Source organism: Heliangelus exortis, chromosome 26 (assembly GCF_036169615.1).
Source record: "Heliangelus exortis chromosome 26, bHelExo1.hap1, whole genome shotgun sequence".
Classification (NCBI taxonomy): Eukaryota; Metazoa; Chordata; class Aves; order Apodiformes; family Trochilidae; genus Heliangelus; species Heliangelus exortis.
In genome coordinates, this window is record NC_092447.1 from 4,657,756 (window position 1) to 4,681,998 (window position 24,243).

Here is a 24,243-nt window from a genome sequence, read left to right on the forward strand (position 1 = left end):
CTTGGGAGCTTCCCTGAAAACTTTTTCCACTCTTTTTTTTGGGGGGGATATTTTTAAACCTGGGAACCCTACACCCCACCCCCTTCCCCAGCCAGCGCAGGGCAGAGCATCACCTCCCATCACCTTCCGGCCCCCTCTTTGGAATTCCCGCTGCCCGGGACACCCCCGGGACACCCCCAGGGCACCCCCAGCCCCCGGGACACCCCCGGACACCCCCGGGACCTTCTCAGCCCCCAGGACACCCCCAGGATACCCCCGGGACAACCCCATGTCCCCCCCAGCCTCCAGGACCCTCCCAGGACCCTCCCAGGACACCCCCAGTTCCCCCCCAGCCCCCAGGACTCTCCGCTCGCCCGCGGTGGCCACCGCATCCCCCTCCGCGGAGCCACTGCCCAGCGGCTGAACCCCGCCCGGCCGCCAGGGGGCGCTGCGGAGAAGGAGCAGGAGAGAGGAGGAGAGGAGGAGAGAGAGGAAGGCGGAAGCGGAAGCGACGGCGCCCATGGCGCCCGGAGTTCGTAACCCCCGGGGCGGTACCGCGGAGCCGCTTCGGCTTTTTTTGGGTCGGTACCGCTGGGGAATGGGCGTGAGCACCCGCAGCGGGGTGAGCTTTGGAGGCTGGGGAGCGGTTCCGGGGAGGTGGGGCAGGTTCTGCAGGGGCCGGTTCGGTGAGGAGGCCCCGGGAAGGGAGCGGAGGTGCTGAGGGCCCCGGGGAGGAGCGAGGTGAGCGGGGCCCTGGGGAACCCCGGGGAAGGGCTCCGGGGAACCCGGGGAAAGGAGCGCTGCCTGTTGGGCCCCGTCCCGTCCCGTCCCGTCCCGTCCCCCCCCCAGGGACCCGGGGAAGCCGCTCCCGGGCTGAGCTGTGGCAACGTCAGGGCCGTGCTGAGTAGCCCGGGGGGTGGGAGCCTGGCAACCCTCTGAGCTGATCCCTCCGAGGCTGTGGTGGCAGTGCTGGAGTAAGGCCAGGGCCAGCCCAGCCCCACCATGCCAGCCCAGGGGCCGCGTCGGGTGCCCTGGGTGTTGGTGGCCACGTTGGGCTCGGTGCTGGCCACGCTGCTTCTGCTGGATCTGCGGGTTCTGGGCTTGCTGTGTGGGAGCCTGCTGGCCTTGGGGGGGTGGTTGGGACCCCTGAGCCTCGCCCCCCCGGGCCGGTGCCTCCGTTTGGAGCATTTTGTCCCTTCCCTGCGGCCGCCCCCTCCCAGCCCGGAGGAGGAGGGGCGTCTGGAGAGGGCGATTTCCTGCACCATCCAGAAAGTGGTGAGGGATTTCGTGGCTTCCTGGTACCAGACGGTGAGCAGCGAGGCGACCTTCGAGGCTGAGGTGGAAAAGGCCATGAAGGGTTTGGCCAGCGAGCTGAGGACACGGATGGGGAGAGTGGAGAGGAGAGCCCTGGCCCAACGCCTCCTCCTCCTCTGTGGCCACCACTTGCAGTGTTACCTCCGGGCCAGGGAGGTTCTGAAGAAGCCTTCAGAAAGCAGCAAGAGCCTGTGGCAAGTGTACAGTGGTCTGGCAGGGCCTCATCCTGCCCTCTGCAACCCGGCAGCTGAGGTGGGTTACGCCCGAGCAGCCGTGGAGAAATTCCTGAGGGAATTGGTGCCCCCTTCCCACTTGGAGAGCAGGACGGGCCGTTTCGTGGTGGTGGAGCTGATTGCCTGCAACGTGCTGCTGCCAGCCATCAGGAAGATGGCAGATCCTGACTGGATCAACCTGCTGCTCATTGGGGCTTTCTCCAAAAAACCTCGGAGAAAGGAGCCCCCCCCTGCACCCCCACAGCCTGTGCCTTCCCCTCTGCAGGCAGATGCCACCCCTGCAGGGCTGCCCACCCCCCCTCAGGGCTCCAGCTGTGCCAGGGAGGGAGGTGGGGGGTGCTGGGGAGGAGGGAGAGGAGGTGCTGAGCAGGATGTGCCCCCCAGAGGAGCCTTTCCTCTGCCCACGAGCCCTGGGCTCCCTCTTCCCCTGTGAGGGCTTGGAGCTGGAGTCCCCTCTGCCTGATGCAGCCCAGGCCATGGAGCTGCTGGCACCTTCCCCCATGGGAGAGCTCCTCCCTGAACCTCTCCAGGACGTGGCAGCTGTGCTGGAGGGAGCAGCCACCTCAGAGAATGGGGTGGGGGACCTGGAGGAAGGGGTTGTCACCACCTCAGACCCTGGCCTGCTGCCCAGCTCCACTCCTGCTCTGAGCTCCTGCCCTGACATCCAGATTGAGCCAGCAGCTGAGAAGGAAGAGGAGAGCTCAGCTGCTCTCCACAAGTCCTCTTCACAGAGGCCCTCCAGCTTGGGGAGGGATCTGGGAGCAGCAGAGGGGTTGGCACAAAGCCCCCTGGACCCGGGGCAGACTCTGTCCCTGCTCACAGCCTCCCCAACAGCTGCCATCAGCACCTTCAGCTTCGAGCCCCTCAGCAGCCCTGATGGCCCAGTTGTCATCCAGAACCTGAGGATAACTGGGACCATCACTGCCCGGGAGCACAGTGGCACAGGCTTCCACCCCTACACCCTCTACACTGTCAAGGTAAAGGCTTCCTCAACACTCTCCCCTTTTCCCAGGTTTTTTTTTTTTTTTTTTTTTTTTTTTTGTTGTTGTTGTTGTTCCCTTTGTTTTCATCAGTCCCTTCCTCACGAGGGATTTGCCCTGCAGTGCAGCCCTCCCCAGGATTCCTTTTGAGGATCTGGGATGATTCCCATGGGATTGAGGTCAACCCAACAACCCCCTGGGGAGCTCCAGGCTGGGCAGAGAGTGGCAGAAAGGGAGCTGGGAGTCTGGATTGCCAGGAAGCTGAAGAGGAGCCAGCAGTGTGCCCAGGTGGCCAAGAAGGCCAATGGCATCCTGGGCTGGCTCAGGAACAGCGTGGCCAGCAGGTCCAGGGAAGGGATTCTGCCCCTGTGCTCAGCCCTGGGGAGGCCACAGCTTGAGTCCTGTGTCCAGTTCTGGGCCCCTCAGCTCAGGAAGGAGATTGAGGTGCTGGAGCAGGTCCAGAGAAGAGCAAGGAGGCTGTGAAGGGATCCAGCACAAGTCCTGTGAGGAAGGGCTGAGGGAGCTGGGGGTGTTGAGGCTGGGGAAGAGGAGCCTCAGGGGAGACCTCATCACTCTCTACAACTCCCTGAAAGGAGGTTGGAGCCAGGGGGGGTTGGGCTCTTTTCCCAGGCAACTCTCAGCAAGACAAGAGGGCACAAGAGGTCTCAAGTTGTGCCAGGGGAGGTTTAGGTTGGACATTAGAAAGAATTTCTTTGTGGAGAGGGTGATCAGACATTGGAATGGGCTGCCCAGGGAAGGGGTGGATTCTCCATCCGTGGAGATATTTCAAAAGAGCCTGGATGTGGCACTCAGTGCCATGGGCTGGGAACCACGGGGGGAGTGGAGCAAGGGTTGGACTTGATGAGCTCTGAGGTCCCTTCCAACCCAAAAGATTCTGGGATTTTGTGGCTGTGGGGTTGTGAGTGTTTGGGGTTGTGTGTGTGTGGGTTCTGTGACTGACTGTGACCTGCTGGGTGAGACCCCTCTGGAGGGCCATCAGAGCCCAGAGCCCCTCGGGCTGGGTTTTGGGGTGTCTGCAGATGATGACTGTTGCCTTTCCTCCCCAGTATGAAACAGCCCTGGAAGGGGAGGCCGTGGGCAGCCTGCCCCAGCTGGCCTATCACACCGTCAATCGCCGCTACCGCGAGTTCCTCAACCTCCAGACCCGGCTGGAGGAGAAACCAGAACTGCGCAAGCTGCTCAAGAGTCAGTACCTGCCTCACACCCTCCTGATCCTCCTCTTCCTGCTCTACACACCCTGCTGCTCCTCAAACACCCTCCTCCTGCTCCTCTTCACAGCCTTGTCCTCCTCCTCACGCCCTCCTCCTCAGGGCCTCCTGCTCCTCCTCAGGGCCTCCTGCTCCTCCTCAGGGCCTCCTGCTCCTCCTTAGGGCCTCCTGCTCCTCCTCACAGCCTTATTCTTAACACCTTCCTCTTGCTCTTCATGCCCTCCTCCTGCTCCTCACCACACCCTCCTCCTGCTCTTCACATCATGGTTCTGCTCTTCACAACCTTCTCCTTCTCTTCACACCCTCCTGCTCCTCCTCAAACCCTCTACCTGCTCTTCACACCCTTGTCCTGCTCTTCACACCAATGTTCTGCTCCTCCTCAAATCCTCATCCTTCTTCTCACACCCTCATCCTGCTCTTCACACCCTCCTCCTCCTCACACTCTTCTGCTCCTTAAATCCTTCTTCTGCTCCTCACCACACCCTTCTCCTGCTCTTCACACCCTCCTCTTACTCCTCACACTCTCCTGCTCCTTCTCACACCCTCCTCCTGCTCTTCACAGCCTCCTCCTGCTCTTCACAGCCTCCTCCTGCTCTTCACAGCCTCCTCCTGCTCTTCACAGCCTCCTCCTGCTCTTCACAGCCTCCTCCTGCTCTTCACAGCCTCCTCCTGCTCTTCACAGCCTCCTCCTGCTCTTCACAGCCTCCTCCTGCTCTTCAAACCCTTCTCCTGCTCTTCAAACCCTGCTCCTACTCCTCACACCCTCCTGCTGTTCTTCACAGCCTCCTCCTCCTCCTCACCACACCCTCCTCCTCCTCGGCCTCTCCTTGGCCTCTTCCTCTTCCCTTCTGCCTCCTCCTCCTTACCTCACCACCTCTTCCTCCTTGTCCATTCTCCTCTGCCCTGAGGATAACCCACTTTGCCTTTGCAGCTCTGGTCTTGTCCATCTCCTTACTCTGCTCAGAGCTGACTAGAGGAGAAATTTCTTCCTTTTGACCACTGTTTCCAGACATCTGAGTTGCCATTCAGATCAAAACACTCCCTTTTGTAGTTTTGCACCTTAGAGATGTAGAGGAACACTGCAAGCATCTTGTTTGCAAACAAGCAGAGCAGTGTGCTGAATTTAAGCTTTATGAAAACAGAAAATATTTTTCTAATGCTTCTTATATAGAAAGCTCTGTGGGATTTAGCATCTCCCTGCCTTATCCTTTTTTTTTTTTTTTTTGCCAGTTCTGAGCTTTTGATTGCCCTGCTGCTGAGAATTTTGGGACTCTGAGTTCTCTGCTGTCCTTGTGCTAAAATGCTGTTCTTGCTTCTGTAACAACAGGTGGCATGATGACAGCAGAACCCAAATGCTCTGTGGATTTTAAGGTCTGAATCAGCCACCCTGATCTGAGGGACAAAAAATCTTGGGCTGATGCTGGGCAGTGTGTTGCCTAAAGCATGAGAACATGAGGATTTTAATTTTTAATTTCATTTTTCTTGTGGTTTCCTTGAGTTGGCTGATGGCTTTTTCTTTTGCAGATATCAAAGGCCCCAAGAAACTGTTCCCTGAGCTCCCCTTTGGAAACATGGACAGTGATAAAGTGGAAGCCAGGAAAAGTCAGCTAGAATCTTTTCTGAAGGTGAGAGAGTCCCTTGGGTGCCCCTGCAAGCTAGAAAGCAGTGCTCAGGGCAGCTCTGGCACTGGCAGCAAATCTCTTTCACCTCCATTTGACCAAGGTCATGCTGGGAAGTTGACTCCAAGCCCTAAAGCTCCATTTTTCCTTGCAGCAATTGTGTGCAGTCCCTGAGATTGCAAACAGTGAGGAGGTGCAGGAGTTCCTGGCCCTGAACACTGATGCCAGGATTGCCTTTGTCAAGAAGCCCTTTGTTGTCTCCAGGATAGACAAGGTGGGAACTTGAGATTATCAAACACTTGAGAAGGTGTCTACATGCAGCAGTAGCCACAAAAAAAATGCTCTCAGGGCTGAGTTTGCCCAGAAAGCCATCAAACCAGCAAGAGGCAGAGCTCCTCTCAAAGAGCCTGTGGTTTTTAATAGAAAATACAGCAGAGATCTCAAATCTCATTGCTGTTCAAGGAATAAAAATCCATTCAGTAACTGAGAGCACTCCTGGCTTTTGCAGATAGTTGTCAATGCCATCGTGGACACCTTGAAGACAGCATTCCCCAGGTCAGAGCCCCAGAGCCCCACAGAAGAACTCAGTGAGTCTGAAGTGGAGGGGAAATCTCAGACAGATGGGAAGAAAGCCAACAAGTAAGGGCTTTGTGACCTTAAATGTGTGCACAAACTGAGTCACAGCAAAATACAGCTCTAAGTTGTCTACCTGAAGGTCTCCTCCCTCTCCCCTGTGGTTAACATGTCACCATGTCACCTTGCATGCTGGGAGCAGTGTTGAAGGTTGCATCCATCTTGCTCTCCAGGTGTTTATTTGGTGTTGCAGGCAGTTGAAGTGCCCCCCTGGGCTCAACAGTTGAATCTTCCCTTAAAGAAGAAAAGATTTCAGCACAAGTGTAGCTGTTTTTCTGGCTAAGTGTTGTTTTGCTAGAAAAAAAAGCTGCTTTGGACTAAGAGACAAACTAAAAAAATAAGTCTTAAAGCATCTTGGCTGAACAGGACATTCCTTAACAATAAACAGGCTGTTCTACAGTTTCTCCCACAATCCCAACCACCCTTTCCTCTCCTCCTGTCTGTGTGTGCCTGTTTATAATTGGATTTCACAATCCTGGTGGTTATGTTGCATCTCAGAGGTTTCTCTGAACACTTCCCTGGGTGTGCTGCCATGCTCCTGCCTCTCTGAAGAGCAGTGCCAGCATCTGCATGTAAACTTGTACATAAACCTCTTGAAGAAGGTGGATTTGTGTGCTGAGTGTTAAAAAGCCTTTGAGTTCCATAGCTGAGGAAAAGCTGTGATGCTTTTGTTGTGTGCTATTATTGCCAGTTTTTCTGGGGCATTTATTTTATTTTTATTTTAAGCCCCAGTTTTAAGCTGCCATGCTCCTGCCTCTCTGAAGAGCAGTGCCAGCATCTGCATGTGAACTTGTACATAAACCTCTTGAAGAAGGTGGATTTATGTGCTGAGTGTTAAAAAGCCTTTGAGTTCCATAGCTGAGGAAAAGCTGTGATGCTTTTGTTGTGTGCTTTTATTGCCAGTTTTCCTGGGGCATTTATTTTATTTTTATTTTAAGCCTCAGTGGGTCTAAGCAAACTTCTTAGCTTGGGGATGATGAAGATTGTTGGTCCAGGTTCTTGGCTGAGGCTGAGAAACTTGTTGCTCACAGCTTGTAGAGAAGACTGATTGTGCCCTGTCTCTCCTTCTTCAGGTCCAGGCTGAGGTTCTCATCCAGTAAAATCACCCCAGTGCTGAGTGGGAGTGAAGTTCATGACAGGATTGTCTACTCCATCAGGGAGGGCAGCACTGTGAGTTCAGATTCCTCTGCCAATCTCTTTGGGATCCAACCTGCTGCCTTGTTTGGGTGCTGGCTTGGAATAATCCACATGGATGAGGGCTGGGGCTGCTGCAGCCTTGTTCTTACGTGGCAGAAAGGCACTGAGGAGCCCTAGTTGGCTACAACAAGGTGCAAACCAGGTGGTGGGAGGCTGCCTGGGCAGTGGAGACCTTGTGTATCTCTTCAACTCTGGCTGTGTACACCTTGCTGCTCTGGTACTCAGACACTGGTGCTTTCCTCTAGGTCTCTGGCACCCTCTCTCTGGCAGCTATGGAATCCTTCATCCAGAAGCAGGAGAAGCTGCTGGAAACAGCATCCAGCAAAGGTGAGGGAGGCAGAGAAGTGAAGGAAAGCTCCATGCAGGAGGATGTGGATGGGCCGAGCACCTCGGAGCAGAGGGCACATCTGGATTCTGGTGAGCTCAGTCCCTCTGCTGGTGTTTCTGTTTCTGTGTTGCCTCCCCAACAGCTCCAACAGGGCTTCAGTGTGAGGATCTGCTCCTCCTGCCTGTTGCACCTTGGTGAAAGGGAAAGGAAGGGTGAGATTTGGCAGTCCTGTGAGGTGGTTGCTCTGCTCTTTATTGCTGGTGGGAGAAAATTGGGTCTTGGCTCAGTTGTGTCACTGGAGATCTTCACCTTGGGGTACTCAGCAGAGTTGTTACAGAAAGAAGTTTCTTAAGGACATGCTGATGAAACAGCCAGTGTTAGAAACTCAGATTCTTAGAAATCAAAAAATGGCCAAAATGTTTTCTTTGTAGTCTCAAGTTAGCCTTGATCTGTCCATGTGTCATAAAAGGGCCTTTTGAGGCTCAGTTAAGTTTGGAAAAAATTTGATGGGAAGAGGAAATCTGGAATGATCTTTGCTTTCTGATGATGAAGTCCTGGAGTGTAAGGGTGCTGCAGTTCCTCAGACCAGTTAGAAGCAAGCAAAAATATGTTCTCTAATCTTTTTCTTGGAATAGCTGAGCTGTATCAGCTGGAATTGCCCAAAAAATTTCACTCCAGTGGTTCAAGTTTGGCAAGCTCTGACCTGAGAGGCACATGGCTGTGACAGGATGGGTCTGGTATTCTGAATCCTCAGCCTGTGCTACCAGCTTTGCCTCTAACCTTTGAACACATGCCCAGGGTTGGTTTGGGGCTGTTTGGGAACAGGACTGGAATCAGAGACCAGTGCTCTGATAGGGACAGGCCAAATGAGCTGAACTCTTCAGGAAATTCAATGCAATTTAACATAAATGATGTCAAATGCCTGCAGGTCTCTGCTGCTTCAGAGCCCAGCCAGGGCAAGCTGGTCTGGCAGGGTAAAGGGGGATGAAATGTCTGGGTTGCAGCTGGTTAAAAAGGCAACCAGTGTCCCTGTCTGCTCACTGAGTGACTTCTGGGAAGAGGTTGGCCAGCAGCTTCCTGAGAAAAGGGGACTTGGATGGGAGAGGAATAAACAGAGCTTGCTGAGCAGGCTTTTTGCAGGGAGGTTCTGCTGAAGCTGAGCAGCCTGCTCTGGTTTTTTTTTGCAGAGGGAAGTTGAGTCTCAGAGGGTGAAGCAAGAGAGGAGGAACTTGTGCTTGGCCCAGAGCAAGAGCCACCAAATGCACTTGTGCCCTGTCTTTGCCAAGTGAGATGGCCTGGAGTTAATTAGTCCAGCTTGGATGCAGCTGGGAGAGGAAGAGGAGGGAAAATGTGCTGGGATCTAGAATTCCCCTCCCTTTTCTTTTTGGCAGGAAATTCTGTGTGTGCATGGTCTTGGCTCTCTGGCTGAAAAGTCAGGGAAGGGGAAGCTGCTGCCCAGGACCCTCAGTCTGCCAACAGTAGCCTCAGGGTAGGGTCCTGTCCTAGGAGTTCTGGCCTCAGGCAGGTTTGTGGTACATTAGAAAACTTGTTCTGCCTAACCCCAACCATCTTTTGGGGCCAAGCAGCCTAAAAAGGCTTCTCTAGCAAGCAGAATGGCTTTGTGCTGCTGGCTCTGACATCCTCCCGAGGAGCAGAGAGAAGTTTTGCTGCCCCAGGGCTGTGTCACCAGGGATATGTGGGCATTTGGGATTTTTTTTTTTTTGGTTCATCCATTTTCCTGCCGAGGCTCGGACGTGCCACACGATGGCAGCATGGAACCGACCTGGAAAACGAGCTGGAAGAGTGGGAAAACTACTCCTTTCTCCTTGGTTACAGTCCTTGCTTTCTCTGTCAGCTCTTCTGAACACTCTGAACCTGACTTGGAGCAGAGTTTGATAAACCCAGGGTTTAAGTGAGAAGGAACTGAGCAGACACCTCCTGGTCTGGGGTGCCCCTTGGCAGGGAGGTTGGGGCTGCTTGGATGGAAGTGGGAATGAGAGGAACCTGGGGGGACAGGACATCTGGGGTGCTGGGGTGGGGAGGAGAGTGTCAGGGAGGCTGCTGGGGAAAAGAGTGAGGTTTGGAGAGTGATTCCCACTCGAGTTGCTTTCCTCTTCCCCCTTTCCTCTTTCTCCTGGTAGACTCAGAGACTGCTTTGGCTGATCTGGCCCTGGATGTGCTTCGTCTGCTGCTGGTGGATCACTGGAGCTGGCTGTGCACAGAGGGCATCCAGAAGGTTTTCCACATGCTCTTTGGGACCCTCATCCAAAGGTAAGACCTTGGCAAAGAACCTCACAGCTCTGGGAGGTGGCATTGCCTTTGGAGTTAGTCTAAAATGGAGCCTCCTGCCTGCATGCAGGTAAATGCTTTGCTTTCACCCCAAACCACGAGGTTCTTTAAAGATGTCAGATGTATGTAGAGTAAAAATCTTAGCTGGTTTCTTGCTTCTGAGGCTCTCAGCTTCTCCTTTGGTAGGAAGAAGACTAAACAGGCACAAGGAACAGGGATTTGTCAAGTAACAGCTCAGAGTGAAGCTTCCCAGGGTCTCTGCTCTCACTGGTGCCCCCCTCTCTGGTCTGTGGTGGGCCAGTGGTGCCTGTTCCTTGGGCAGTTCCCCACAGACTTCCTTTCCAGCTGGGATGGATGTGCCAAGCTGTCCTGGGGCCAGTGCCTGTGTGTGGTAAGGCACCAGGCCAAGACACACACACACAGCATTCCTCTTTTCTTGTGTAGGTTGGTGACTGTCCCAAGCTGAGGACATGGTCCTTGAGAGTAAAAAGGAGCCTTCCTGGAAGGACTTTGGCTAGGGGGAATCTCAGAACAATGCTTTTCCCACTCCTGCACCATTTTATCTCTCACAGGCATTCAAAGCCAGTGTCAGAATGTGCAGGGCAGCACGTTGTAACCCATCTGGTAATGGAGGCTGCTGTCAGCAGAGGTTGCCAAAGCACTTTGAGGTCAGGGGCTGCTGGCCATCATTCCCAAGTCTGTTTCCTAGGGTGGAGTGAGGTGGGTGTTGCTCCCACTTCTCCAAAATGGGCTCTGGTCTCTTGGGGGCATGAGCTGGAACTCAATCCCTGTGTGTTAGCACAGATGAGAGCCTGGGCAGGCACGTCATCACCTCCTAATAAGCTGTGTCCTGCTCACCCTCTTGGTATTTTCCACTAGAGAATCTGTCATACACACAGCACATGCCTGGCTCTGGGAAGTGGAGGAGCTCTGGGAAGTGGAGGAGCTCTGGGAAGTGGAGGAGCTCTGGGAAGTGGAACAGTGTGAGGGTGAAGGTGTTTGTAGCTGCCTGGGTGAAGCCACCTTTGCTGCAGGCAAACCTGTGGCTGGGGGTGGTGTTGGGGAGTCCCTGGTGTCAGGATGAGGACAGGGTGCAAATACAGCCTCTGGACTTGCATTGGTCCCTCCAGGAGATGAGATCCTTCCCTGTTCCCATCTGTGGCTGGGTTAGGGGTGTCCCAGCAGGGTTTTGGGGGTGAGGAAGGGGGTTGCTGCTGGATACCCCTCTGCCAGCTTGCCTTTGAGGAGCACACTGCCCCTGCAGCCTTGGTGGGCCTTACTCCTGCTTTGCACTGAGTGTGCCTCATCCCAGAGCAGAAGAATCAAGAAAAACACCCAGAATTAAGTGTTCAGCTCCTCCAGAGAGCCAATCCCCTGCTCTTTTGGGCACCTTTTCCCCCAGCATGACCGCAGTGGTGATGCTGAGCGGCTGCTGTGCCTGTGGTCTTGAGGGTTGTGGGACATCTCTCCTTGGCTCCATTCACTCTTCTCTGCAGGGAGCATCCCACCACGCTCCTCTTTTCCCTCTTTTCCATAGCTGGAATAGCTGGAGCCAGGCATTATCCATCTCCCCTGCCTCCTGTCAGTTTGATGGCAGCCGGGGAGAGGAAGGCTCCATGACCGAAAAAGGGATTGTTAAGTAAAAAGGGGAGAGGCTGTGCCTGTGCAATCCCTGTATCCCTGCAGCCCTCATCCCATTCTCTTAACAGGGAATCATCCTTTTTTGGAGCTGAGAGAAGAGACAGAGAGGGGCAGGGATGGCCCAGGGGCTGAGGAGAGCTTCCAGCAGCTCTCTCCACACGCTCGGTTTGTGCCCGTAACCAAACCCACTGCCCGGCTCTGCCTCTCCCTTCCCTCCCAGGGGCTGAAAACAGGGATCCTGCTTTCCTGGGGAGGCTGCAAGAGGGACCTGTGTGCAGAGAGGAATAGAAGATGGAGCTATTCTGGGCTCTGGGGGGTGTTTGGTGGAAGAACTAAAGAGCAGTTGGAGAATCTTGGTGCTTTTTTAGAGCCTCGCGAGTCAAAGAGTTGTTAAAAATACATGGCAAGCATGTAAGCTGCCCTGTGGCTGTCACCCTGCCCTCCCTCTGTCCCCAACAGTGGCACCATGGGCACTGGGTCAGGGGTCTGCCAGTGCTGCAATGGGCTGGGGACAGCTGTGGTGACAGCCACCAGGTCCTGCTGATGTGAGTCAAGGAGCTCAGAGCTTCAGGGAGTTGCTGGGTGGTTTTCTCTTCTCTGTTTTTTTTTTTTTTTCTTTCTTCCTTGATCTCTGTGCTAGCAGAACTGGCAAAACCAAAGACCCTTGGCAGCCTCTTTGATCCTCTTGACTTGAAAGTGCCACCAGCCTGACCCTCTTCAATGTCCCTGAGTAAACCAGCCAAGCACCTGCAGCCCTGGGCTGGCTGGAAACACCTTGCCCATGGGCAAGCAATTCTGCCCAGCCCTGGCCACCCAGGGAACACATCCCAGAGCTGGGGCAGTGAGCCAGACACCTCCCCAGGGTGCTGGATTGTACAGGGGGTCAGTACAAAGCTGGGCTGTCCGTGTCACCCAGTTCCATCCCTGTGATCCCTCTAAAAAAAGCCCTGGGTTGCTTTGTGCTCTTCACGTGGCAGCACAGGTTCTGTCCCCTGTGGTGATGCCTGAAAATCCATCCCCAGAGCTTGGGTGTAGGAGAAGCACCTGATGGCATCTCCTGCCTCATCTCTGCATTGGGGTGGTGGTACTGGGGCTGTAGGAACCCTGGGGCTGGGGTATGGGAGCAGAAGGGATCTTGGGGACTGTGTGTGTCTTCGTGTGTGCATGTAAAGTAAATAAAAAAAAATCAAGTTGGAGACAGGCCTTGATTCAGTTGTCTCCAAGCACCTGGAAATTTTGGATCCAGCTTTGAATCTCTGTCCCAAACAAATTTTTTTTCCTCTTCTTAGAAGCAGCATTCTTCCAGAAACAGCTGCTAGAGTGAAGCAAGCACTCTGTGCTTTGATAACAATTGCAACATTATTTTAACTGTATCTCTCTTTTTTCCTTCTGATTCTGTTTCAGCAATTAGCTAGTGCCAAAGTTGGGTTTTTTTTTTTTCTAGATGAAAAAGAAACCACAACGACTTCCTATTTCAGATCCAACAGCTGAAGAAAAAGGTTGGGAGGAAATCATGTCTCCTGGTTGGTTGGAGTTTTCCCTAGCTTGGGAAGGGTTAATGGTCTTTTTAATGTATTTTGATTCTGAAGTGGGCTAATGAAGCAATCTGCTCAGAGCAGGACCTGGCTGAGACAGCCTGTCCTCTCCCTGGGGCACTGCTGAGCTTAATTGGCTCAATAAATACTTGATGGAGATGTTATCAAAATCCAGGATGCTTTGTTAAAAATCAAGGGGCAGTTTGGGACATTTTTTTTTTTTTTTTTTTTTTTTTTTTTTTTTTTAAAATCACGTCGCTTTCTTCCCCTTTTCTGAGCCCCAGGACATGGCAGGGAGATACAACTTGAGAAAAGCAAAATAACCCAGAGCTGTAAGGCTGCTTCACTGGAGGGAGAAGACACTGGAGCCCTGTGTGTTCCCATGGGGTTTTTTTCAGCAGGTTTGTTTTGGGGGGAGCAGTGCCCCCCATCCCAGCACCAAGCTGAGCTTGCCTGCCCACAGGTAACAGGGGATGAGCTCTTTGGGGCAGAGAGGAGGCAACGTCCTGCATCCCCACTTCTTGCAGGGTTTGTGCCAGCTCCACATCTCACTGCAGGAATTCAAACCTTGCCTTTAATCAAGGCACATCCATTGGAAATGTTACCAAATGTCAGCTCCTTCCAGCCTTGATTTGTTCCTTGCTGCCCTTTGGTGGAGCTGTGCTTGGAGCTGGCAAAACACAGAGGGGAGGGCACTTGGCCCCAAGGCCACTGCTTCACTGGTCAAACACTTCATCACCCTGGGGTACAGGAGACAGGAACATTTCCAGTAAGGAGAGGAGGAAAGTTTACTTTTTGCCTCTGTGTCTTTGGCCAGAAATTTTAAAGGACTCGGGATGCTCTTTTTGATTCACGGAGGGCTTTTATTTTATTTTATTTTATTTTATTTCCCCCTCCCCCCCCATTTCCTTCCTCTGCAAATGGGTTTCCTGGTGGTCTGGAGAAGTGTGGGTTTGCTCTGCCAGTGGTGGCTGTGCAGAGAAGGTGGATGAGGGCTGAAGCAGCAGGTGCTAAAGGCTGAGCCTAGGGGTGAAAACTCTTCCTTTGTTGTTTTCCATTTTTCTGCCTGCCTGCTGCAGCTGGGTCTGCAGAGCTTTACAAGCTTTGCCCAGAACAACTTTACCATCAAAGCATTGCAATGTTGCTCTTCCTGAGCATATTCTTGTGGTTTGAGGCACAATTTGGGGAGGAATTTGGGGGACAAGTGCTGTGAAGGTTTGGTCTGGTGATTTAAGTACCAGCTTTTGCTGATTTTACAAGTCAGTTGCTTGAATGCTTTCTGCTTTTCCAGATGGTGCTTTTTTGTTGGTTTTTTTTTTTTTTTTTTTTTTTCCCCTTAAATCCTTCTCACTACCTTGGTCTCAGGGGCCTTTTTTTGAGCTTCTGGTTAGCTACAGGGTGTTAACTGACCCCAGGGAAAGGGAGGCCTGGTTCTGGGGTGGGAAGTAGTGGGTGTTGAGCTGGACAAGCTACTGTTACATACAGCTGATGTATTTAAAGAGCCATTTGTGTTTATAAGCTAAAGCAGGCTGGTAGAGGCTTTCTTTTCTTCCTAGTGTCACCCCCAGTTTATTTTGCCTTCACATCCCCAGTTTTGGGGGAATCACAGCTGCTCTTGCTTCAGATTTTAATTTTTCAGCATATTGAACTCAACAGCTGAAGTGAACTTTGCATTTCTTCCCCTAGCCTTGATGGACAAGAAAAGCAGAGGAGGAAAGAGTTTGTGAAGTAGGATATTTCTGTGTCTTTTTGTCCATTTCTGGACCATCTTTATTTGCCAGGCTAAGTAAATCCAACCTTTACTTGAGCTGAGCTCTCTGTAGATCAACTCCCTGAGTAGTTTGCTTAAGTGAGTGCATCCAGCTTGCAGAAACCAGGGAAAACCAAGTCCATACACTGTGTTTTCCCTCTTCCTGACCCTTTCTTTGTCTTCCCCATAGCCTGCTCCATCTCAGCAGCCCTTTTTCTTTCCAGGTGCCAGAGGAGGGCCAAGGTATGTACCCTCCAGGCCTGGTTTCTCATTCCCAGGGCATTTCTGCCTTTCCTGTCTTCGAGTGCCCCTTCAGCTGACCTTGGAGTTCCAGCTTAAGCCATGGCATTAAATCAGCTCTTTTTTAGCAGCCATTTCATTCCTCCATCAGCATTTATTTCAAAGAGAGGACCCTGACAGCATGGGCAAGTTATGCACCTCCAGACTAACGTCCAGGACTCTGCAGTCTGTCTCTTTGCATTGGGTGTTATCAAAGCATTTGAAAGTCTGAGCCCAGGAGGTCACTTTCTGTCTATTTCCAGTCTCAGCTGATGTGTAAGGAGATGGTTCAGTGATGGGTTTGTTTTTCTTTCTTTCTTATTAAGGCTATTTCTTCATGAAATAGCAGGGTGGAAATAGTAACTCATCAGCCATCCAAAAAAAGGAAAGACAGTTCTATTTGTGCTGGTTGCTGGATTTATTTCTACCTGGGAGAAGGCATCTGAGTGCTTTTGATGTGGCACATGGATCTCAGATGTTTAGTCCTTTAATAGTAAAAAAAAAAAATAATCAGTGATCTGTTGGCAAAGGTCAGCTTTTGGACCAGCACATATTTGGAGTTCTTGTGTGAGAGGTGTGAGCTGTTAATCCTGATCCTGGTGCAGCAAGTTTGCCTGATGGAAAGGTCAGTTTGCCATAGAAAGAAAGTTGGGGTTTATATAGAGAGGATTTTTCAGTAAAAAGTGGTGTGACCTTCCATGAGTTCTGCTGCAGCTCAGAGCTGAGGAGCTGCTTTGCTCTTTACCATCACTGCTGCTCCTGTGTCTTGGGCATCCCCCAAAAAGGGTCTCCACAGTGATAGCCTGGCAAAAAGGAACCCAGGGCATGGTAACTTTAGTCTTCCATCATTTGCACCCAGCTTTGGTTCCACTTTCTTCTTTCTTTTCTGTTTTTTTTTTTTGCCCGCTCTTTGGGTTTGGGTCTCTCTCCCCCCTTTCCCTGGCAGCAAATATCTTCTGTCTGAGCACATGCCATGGGGTCTTTCCTCAGGAACCTGCATGGCATCAGCACAGCTGGGACAAGACCAATTCCTCAAATCCTGCCCTTGGCTTCCCAAAATGGAAGGCAGTGATCTGCCAGACTGAGGGGAAAAAAGCAAAATACCCATCAGTGGTGGTTTGTAACTGGGGGAAGTGAGCCCTGTAAGCATGTGCAGAGTTCCAGTGCAGGCACATGTGATCAGGTTTTATAGAGGGTACTTCTAGGCCTTGTGGCCTGGTTCTGGTGGCTTGATGGAAATAAATAAGGTAGGAATGGCAGGTTGTTTGTCTGGGACCTTCCAGCACTCATCAGTTCTCAGCCTGTTCATGAGCTGTCTGGAAATGTGTCCTGTCTTCTCCAAGTTCCCTTTTCACTCTGCCCACTATTGCTTTTTTTTTTTTTTTTTAATTTGAGTTTTTTTTTTTTTTTTTCACTTCTTTAGGAACACTCCTAAGAAAAAGCAAGCTGCTTCTTTGCTTTTTTGCAGCCTTTTTAGGGATGGCAAGTGACTTGCTGAGCTCAATTTTTAGTCGGTGTTCAATCTGAGCTCCCGAGCTGCAGGGTTGTGCTGTTTGCAGCTCTGTCCCCAAGTCTTTCCCCTTCTGTTGCCTGTCAAATGTTTCCTCAATGAGGAGAGCAGCAGAAAACACATTAATGAAAAGCCATGTTAATGAAAAACCATGTTAATGAAAGCTCTCCCCCCCCCTAGAGGAGCCTCAGTTTAACACTTTGGTTAGGGATGGCCGGAGGGCTTAACATGACCCAGGGTGTTCAAGGTGGCTGGAGATAAAAACCCTTTGGAGCACTTGTATTTCAAACAAGGCCTTTTCTCAGGCAAGACCATGCCTGTGACATTTTGTCCTCTGTGAGAGGCAGAAGCCACAATTTTGATTTCTGGCATTATTTTGCAGCAACATCAGTGCTGGAGGGTGCTGGGCAGGCTGAACGGAAGGGCCGTGTCTCCTCACTTCCAGTCAGTGGGATCACCAGGAATCTTGTCCATGCTTGGAGACCTTTCCCTGAGCCATAACCACCCTGACTGCTGCAGCAAGGCTTATTTTCAGTTGGTCTAATGCTGCTCTTTACGTTTGCAGCTGCTCTTTCCTAGGTGTGCATCCTTAAAAACCTCCTCGTTCGGTGCTGGAGGAGCAGCCATCCTCTTGCAGGTATAGAATCCTAGAACTGGCTGGGTTGGAAGGGACCTCAGAGCTCATCAAGTCCAACCCTTGCTCCACTCCCCCCGTGGTTCCCAGCCCATGGCACTGAGTGCCACATCCAGGCTCTTTTGAAATATCTCCAGGGATGGAGAATCCACCCCTTCCCTGGGCAGCCCATTCCAATGCCTGAGCACCCTCTCTGCAAAGAATTCTTTCCTAATATCCAACCTAAACCTCCCCTGGCAGAGCTAAAGCTAAAGCTCTGCCAGGGGAGGTTTAGGTTGGATATTAGGAAAAAATTCTTTAGTCCATGCCCTCTTGTCCCACTGATATCTGCCCAACCCCCCCCTGGCTCCAACCTCCTTTCAGGGAGTTGTAGAGAGTGATGAGGTCTCCCCTGAGCCTCCTCTTCTCCAGCCTCAACACCCCCAGCTCCCTCAGCCCTTTCTCACAGGAATTCTGCTGGATCCCTTCACCTCCTTTGGGCCTCCATCTCCTTCCTGATTTTTGGGGCCCAGAACTGGACACAGGACTCAAGCTGTGGCCTCCCCAGGGGCAGAATCCCTTCCCTGGGCCTGCTGGCCACACTCTTCCTCATCCAGGATTCCATTGGGATTCTTGGCCACCTGGGCACACTGCTGGCTCATGGGCACCTTCCAGGTCCCTCTCTGCCACTCTGTGCCCCATGGAGCTCCCCATGGGGTTGTTGTGGCCAAAATTCGGGACCTGGCACTTGGAATGTTGAACCTCATCCCCTTGGGATCATCCCAACTCTCCAACCTCCTTTCAGGGAGTTGGAGAGAGTGATGAGGTCTCCCCTGAGCCTCCTCTTCTCCAGCCTCAACACCCCCAGCTCCCTCAGCCCTTCCTCACAGGACTTGTGCTGGATCCCTTCCCAGCCTCCTTGCTCTTCTCTGGACCTGCTCCAGCACCTCAATCTCCTTCCTGAGCTGAGGGGCCCAGAACTGGACACAGGACTCAAGCTGTGGCCTCCCCAGGGCTGAGCACAGGGGCAGAATCCCTTCCCTGGACCTGCTGGCCACGCTGTTCCTGAGCCAGCCCAGGTGTTGCTTTTCCTGACTCTCCTCCACTCCTCTTGTCCTGGTGGTGTGGGGAAAGACACCCCCTTGGCCCAAATGCCTCGCCTGAGAAGAATGCAGACAGTCTGGCAGAGTGCAGGTTAAATAAAGTTTGCCTTGGCAGGGCCCATGCTCTTGGATGTACTGTGAGCTGCCGGGGCGTAGTGGTGACAGAATTGCAAGCACGAACAGCAGCTGCCAAAAGGAATGGGTCTCCTGGCCCTGCTGGCTAATTCCTCTCCTCTGGGACTCTTGAAGTACTGGCAAAATCACAACCTTCTCCCAGCCCCAGCCTTCTCTTCTCTGGAGCCTTCCTGCTGCTGAGGCTGGTGGCAGCAGGCTGTCACCTTGGGATATTGATGGGGACCCTCCCGTTGCCCTCGGTGGCACCCAGGGGTTTGTCCCCTGACCTCTCTTTTTTCTCAGGGGAAAGTTTTTAGGCAGTGGTTGGTTTTGACTGACAGCTGTGGTTTTTTGCTAGTACCCAGGGGGGTGATTTTTGTCAGGGTGAGGAGGGCTGTGTGATTGATTTGGAGCCTTTTTCCTGGCCAGCACTTGGGTGGTGTGGACACATCTCCTGGTGCAAGCCACAAAGGCTTCCCAGCCCTCTGGGGATCTGCATCCTCCAGCCTCAGGATTTACAGGTTGTTACCATTTCAAGGGGCACAGTCTTGGTCCAGCAGGAGAGCTGACCAAGAGTTTTGTTGGCAGACACCTCCCTTGCTTTTTGGATGGGAGCAGAGGTGATTTCATTGCTTGCCCCGGGTGGAGAGAGCAGAGTTTGGCAGCATGGGGGGGAGAGGAGGGCAAAGCAGGAGGATATTTGTGCCTTGCCATCCTGGGAGTGTGTGTTTTGGTCTCCTGGCAAGAGACCCTGGACTCTTTTGGTAGGAGAGGAACTGATGAGAGGAGGATGGGTCACCAGAACGTGTTCCTGTCCTCCTGGTCAGACACAGGGGTTGTTTTAGAGCTCAGACAGCAGTTTTGATGGTTCCTTCAGCTCTGTGTCAGCTTGTGCATGACTTAGGGGGTTAAGGGCAGTCAGATCCCTTAGCTGGGTCCTTTCAGGGACCAGTTACTCCTTTGGTGGTTTTCTGTGGGCAGGAGAATGAGCTTTTTGTGGCTTTGGCTTTCCCCCTGTGACTTTGCATGTCTGTTTCTATGAGATAGGGACCATATTCCTATTTCTGGTGCAGGGGGAAAGGAGCTGATGAATGATTAAAACTGTGTAAAGGATGGACTTGGAAACTGCATTAAGTTACCCATCGACCTCATCTCTCCCTCCAAGGCCTCTGAATGGCAGAAAACTCCTGAGCTGATACCAAGCCTGACTTTTCCTGACCTTTTTCTCCCTCTGTGCCCACAGATGGCTGGAAGTCCAGGTGGTTAACCTGACCTGCACCCAACGTTGGGTCCAGTACCTCCAGTTGCTGCAGGAATCCATCTGGCCTGGAGGAGTTTTACCAGCAGTGCCTAAACCAGCCAGGACAGAGGAGCAGAAGAAAGCAGCAGCAGAACAGGCCTTGCAGAGCCTGATGGGCATCCTGCCTAGTAAGTGTGTCCCAGGAATGTCTCAGCTAGGAGAGGAGCTGGGGAGCTCACCAGTGCCTTGGCATCTCTGGAAATGGGGTAAACACTGAGCTGGAGCCTCCTTGTGCCAAGGCACTGGGAAACAGTTGTGACCTTTGAGGTTTGAAGGGCTTCCTACAAGCAAAAAAAAAAAAACCCAAACCACCTCAACTTCCCAGTTCTAGATAATTGGCATAAGCATTTGGGAAGCAGCACAGCTCAGAGAGAATCCTGGTGGTTGCCAGATGCAGACTGGGCCACTTGGAGTTAGTGCTGGTCCTGCTGGGCCACCTCAGAGGAGATGGGGCTCAGGAGCAGCAGGGCCAGGCTGTGCTCCCACCTGCTGCCAGGGTCCATCCCTCTGAAGGGTCAATAAAGCAAAACTTTGGCTTCCTGCTCTGAACAAGAGTGGCTTTTCCACTGGACTGAAATCACAAGCCCAGCTGCACTGGGTTGCCCTCTCTTGAAGTTTGACACAGGGAACTCTGACATTAAAGCAGCTGCTGCCTGATCCCTGGGGGTGCAGTCTGAACTCTTAACTCCCCTCTGCAGAGTAAGGGGCCCTTCCTATCCTTTGGGGATGAAAAAAATGCCACCAGTATGTGCCTTTCCAGGCTGGAATGCTTCCTGGCATTCAGTCCTGTCCCTGGCTGTTTTCTTTTGTGGTAATGGGCATGAGATGCCTCAGGCTCCCAGCACCATCACAGATTTTGATTCAGGACCCACCAGCAGAAGACTGACCCTCTTTTTAACAACTGTGGAAGTGTACAGATCCTAAAGCTTTGTCTCTGACAGATGTGATCCAAGAAATCCTTGGGCCCAGCAAATGTCGGATGAGCTGGAGTCTGGTACTGGAGTCCCTGGGTCAGCCTGTGATCAACAAGTAGGTGGATTTCAGTCTCTTTACCCTGATAACCTGTGTGATGGGGTCTGCAAGCTACACTCAGGGCTTTGCCATGAGATTTGTGCTGCTGGCTTCTGGGCTCAGAAGAAATCATAGAATCATAGAATCACAGAACTGGCTGGGTTGGAAGGGACCTCAGAGCTCATCAAGTCCAACCCTTGATCCACTCCCCCCGTGGTTCCCAGCCCATGGCACTGAGTGCCACATCCAGGCTCTTTTGAAATAGCTCCAGGGATGGAGAATCCACCCCTTCCCTGGGCAGCCCATTCCAATGGCTGAGCACCCTCTCCAGAAAGAAATTCTTTCTCATGTCCAACCTAAACCTCCCCTGGCACAACTTGAGACCTCTTGTGCCCTCTTGTCTTGCTGAGAGTTGCCTGGGAAAAGAGCCCAACCCCCCCCTGGCTCCAACCTCCTTTCAGGGAGTTGTAGAGAGTGATGAGGTCTCCCCTGAGCCTCCTCTTCTCCAGCCTCAACACCCCCAGCTCCCTCAGCCTCTCCTCACAGGAATTCTGCTGGATCCCTTCACCTCCTTTGGGCCTCCATCTCCTTCCTGATTTTTGGGGCCCAGAACTGGACACAGGACTCAAGCTGTGGCCTCCCCAGGGGCAGAACCCCTTCCCTGGGCCTGCTGGCCACACTCTTCCTCATCCAGGATTCCATTGGGATTCTTGGCCACCTGGGCACACTGCTGGCTCATGGGCACCTTCCAGGTCCCTCTCTGCCACTCTGTGCCCCATGGAGCTCCCCATGGGGTTGTTGTGGCCAAAATTCGGGACCTGGCACTTGGAATGTTGAACCTCATCCCATTGGGATCAGCCCAACTCTCCAGCCTCCTTTCAGGGAGTTGTGGAGAGTGATGAGGTCTCCCCTGAGCCTCCTCTTCTCCAGCCTCAACACCCCCAGCTCCCTCAGCCTCTCCTCATAGGATCTGTACTCGAGTCCCTTCACCAGCCCATTTGCCCTTTTTTTTTGTGGGTAGGGTTCTGGCTGTTGATCTGGGCTGGTGCTATCCAAGGGCATCTGACTCCCTTCTTGTGAAGGTGCATGGCTGGAACCTCATTCTGGCTGGAGATCACTGAGCCAGTCTTGTTAATGATATTGTTGAGCTTAGCTTGTGGATGTCAGGGGACTGTCAAAGGAAATAAAACCCAATCCTGGTTTAGTTTGTTGGTTTTCAAAGAGCTTAGGGAGCTGCAGAGATGTGTAGATAGTGTTTACCCAGGGCTGTGCATTTGGAAAGCAACATATTTGTGATTAACTGCAGAGGAATGCATGTGCCACCTCATTCCAGGAGCTGCATTGGTGTTTTCTGTGCTGCTTAGCAGCTCCAAACACCCACGAGTTTGGAGGGGTGGCAAAAACCCTGAACCATCCCTGAAAGCATTTATTTTAGGGGATGAGAGCTTTTGTTTTCCCCCTGCTGGCAGTCAGAATTCTTCTTCCTTGTCTGAGCTTTGGCTTTTGTGTGTCTCCCAGCTCCAAAGTGTCCTGACCAGCCTAACCTTTTGTCTTCTTTGCATTTCAGGCACCTGGTTTTCTGCCTCTTGGATGTTTTGCTGGAGTTCCTGGTCCTCAAGGGCTCCAACCATGAGCTTGAGAGCTCAGCTGTTGTGCAGTCTGCCTCCAGTAGCCTGGACAAAGCAGGAGTTCCAGCACATTAACCAGGGCTGGTGGAGGAGAGCAGCAGCCACAGGCATGGCATGATTTGATTTTCAGTGTTCACTGAACACATCTGGGAGCTTCTTGTAAAGAATTTTTTCCACCCAGTGCTAAATGAGGCTGCTTCCAGCCTTCTCTGATTTGGCTGAGTGATGGATTAAACCCAGGAGCTGAAGATGACCTGAGGGGGAGCCTGGAATGATGGTGCCTGAGCAGGACAGTCTGAGGAGGATCCACAACCTGCCCCTCTTGGCTTGCCCCAACATTTCTGAGCTTCTCTTAACATCTCAAGGCAAAAAGATTTGGTTTTGTGGCCTCATTCTCCAGCAGGCACTGGCAAGCAGAGGCTTGGTGTGGTACCAGATGGTATCTTGTTGCTAGAGCTTTCTCCAGAAGAGGTGAAGGGAGGACCAAGTGCTGTCCCTGCTGCTGTTCCCTGTGCCTACCACTCTCCAGCCATGTCACCAGAGGGAATATGGAGAGAGAATGGAGCATGGAGAGGCCACGAGAGCCCTGAAGTCAGCATCAAGGACCCATCCCCACTGCCCAGGGAACTGGGAGGTTGAAAGCAGTGCAGAAATCCAAGCTTTTGTCCTACCCTAGGGACAAAAATAAGCTGCCTCACCCTGTCCCTGCTCTGACAGCCTTGTTCTGGCATCTGCTGCTGCCTGAACAGCAGGAGGCAAGTAGGGGGTAGACTGTGGTCCTGGAAAAGACAACTTTCCCCAGGCTAAAGAGGAAGGGAATCTTAGCTGGAGTTGAGGAATACTTTGCATTTTGCCTGCTGAGTGACATTTGGATCCCAGAGGTTGTCACCTGGAAGGCAGAGGAGAAAAGGAACTGACCCCCTGTGATGGACAGCAAGTAAAGCAACTGCCACACACCAGTTCCAGCGAGCTCTGGAAGAGGAGTGAGCACCTCTGGGGCTGGGAGAAATCCCAGATGCATGTCATGGACAGCCAGCAGGATTAGACCTTAGGAAGAGGGTTGAGGTCACCACTTGAGCTGTGTTGTTGGTGGCAGTGTCACTGGGCTGTGGTTTCCCAGGCCTGCAATTGCAGCAGCTGTGTGCAGAGGCTTCCAGGGAGGCTCTTACATCATGGCATGTTGAGCTGACAGCTGCTTCCCTGGATCATCCAAGGCTGGAGTGATGTTTTTTTTTTTTCCTTTTTACAAGCTGTCAGGTTTGTGACAGGGCAGATAGGGATGTGGAGAAAAGGACAGACTGGTTTGTGGGCCTGGTGTTGGTGAAATAATGAACTGAAGAGTGCTGGACTTGGCTGAGCAAAGGGATTCTGCTCCTGGTGTTGTCTGCAGCTCAAAGGAGAGACCTCACAAGCTGGAACCATGCAGGATCACAGCTTGTGGGGGTGTTCCAGGTGTGTCCTAGAGCCTGCTGTTCCTTGGAGCCTGGATACTCCTGTGGGATGTTTGGAGAGAAGGGGATGTGACTCCCAGAGACTTCGCTCTTTCCAGAGGCAGCTGCTATGAGGGAAAAACCCTTCATTCCCCCCTGCCTCAGTTTCCCCCAGCACTGCCTGCTTAGCCTGCAAGCTCCCTGGAGGCAGGGACTGCTCATCAGTCTGTACAGCAGAGAGTGCAGTGGTCCTGAGCTCCAGAGCACCCCTGTCAGCTGAACAGGAGATGTTGTCCTGAGTCAGAGCTTGGTGTTTTGTGTGTTTTGGAGAAGAACTGTGCACAGAGTCCCTCTCTTCTTTCTTGTGTCCTTGTGCAGCCATCCCAGTATACCCAGTGGAAGATTGCTGTCCTGAGAAGCTGTTTTGGTGTTAAATGGGGAGCAGCTCAGTGCTCCCAAGCACTTGTGACTTCTGTTCTGATTCTCTGTACAATAATATTCTCTTTCAAACTCGTTTCTGCGTCTGGC

General features: G+C 52.5%; 1 protein-coding gene across 1 annotated transcript; it reads left to right on the plus strand.

The window, feature by feature from the left end:
* Positions 1–300: 300 nt before the first annotated feature.
* On the plus strand, positions 301–24,229 carry SNX19 (sorting nexin 19). Its single transcript, XM_071769140.1, is given in 12 exon segments — positions 301–1,848; positions 1,850–2,503; positions 3,574–3,712; positions 5,260–5,360; positions 5,509–5,628; positions 5,863–5,993; positions 7,061–7,157; positions 7,430–7,601; positions 9,654–9,783; positions 19,590–19,774; positions 20,588–20,675; positions 22,225–24,229. Coding segments are annotated over 12 exon segments (2,820 nt in total). The 5' UTR covers positions 301–981; the 3' UTR covers positions 22,361–24,229.
* Positions 24,230–24,243: the final 14 nt, after the last annotated feature.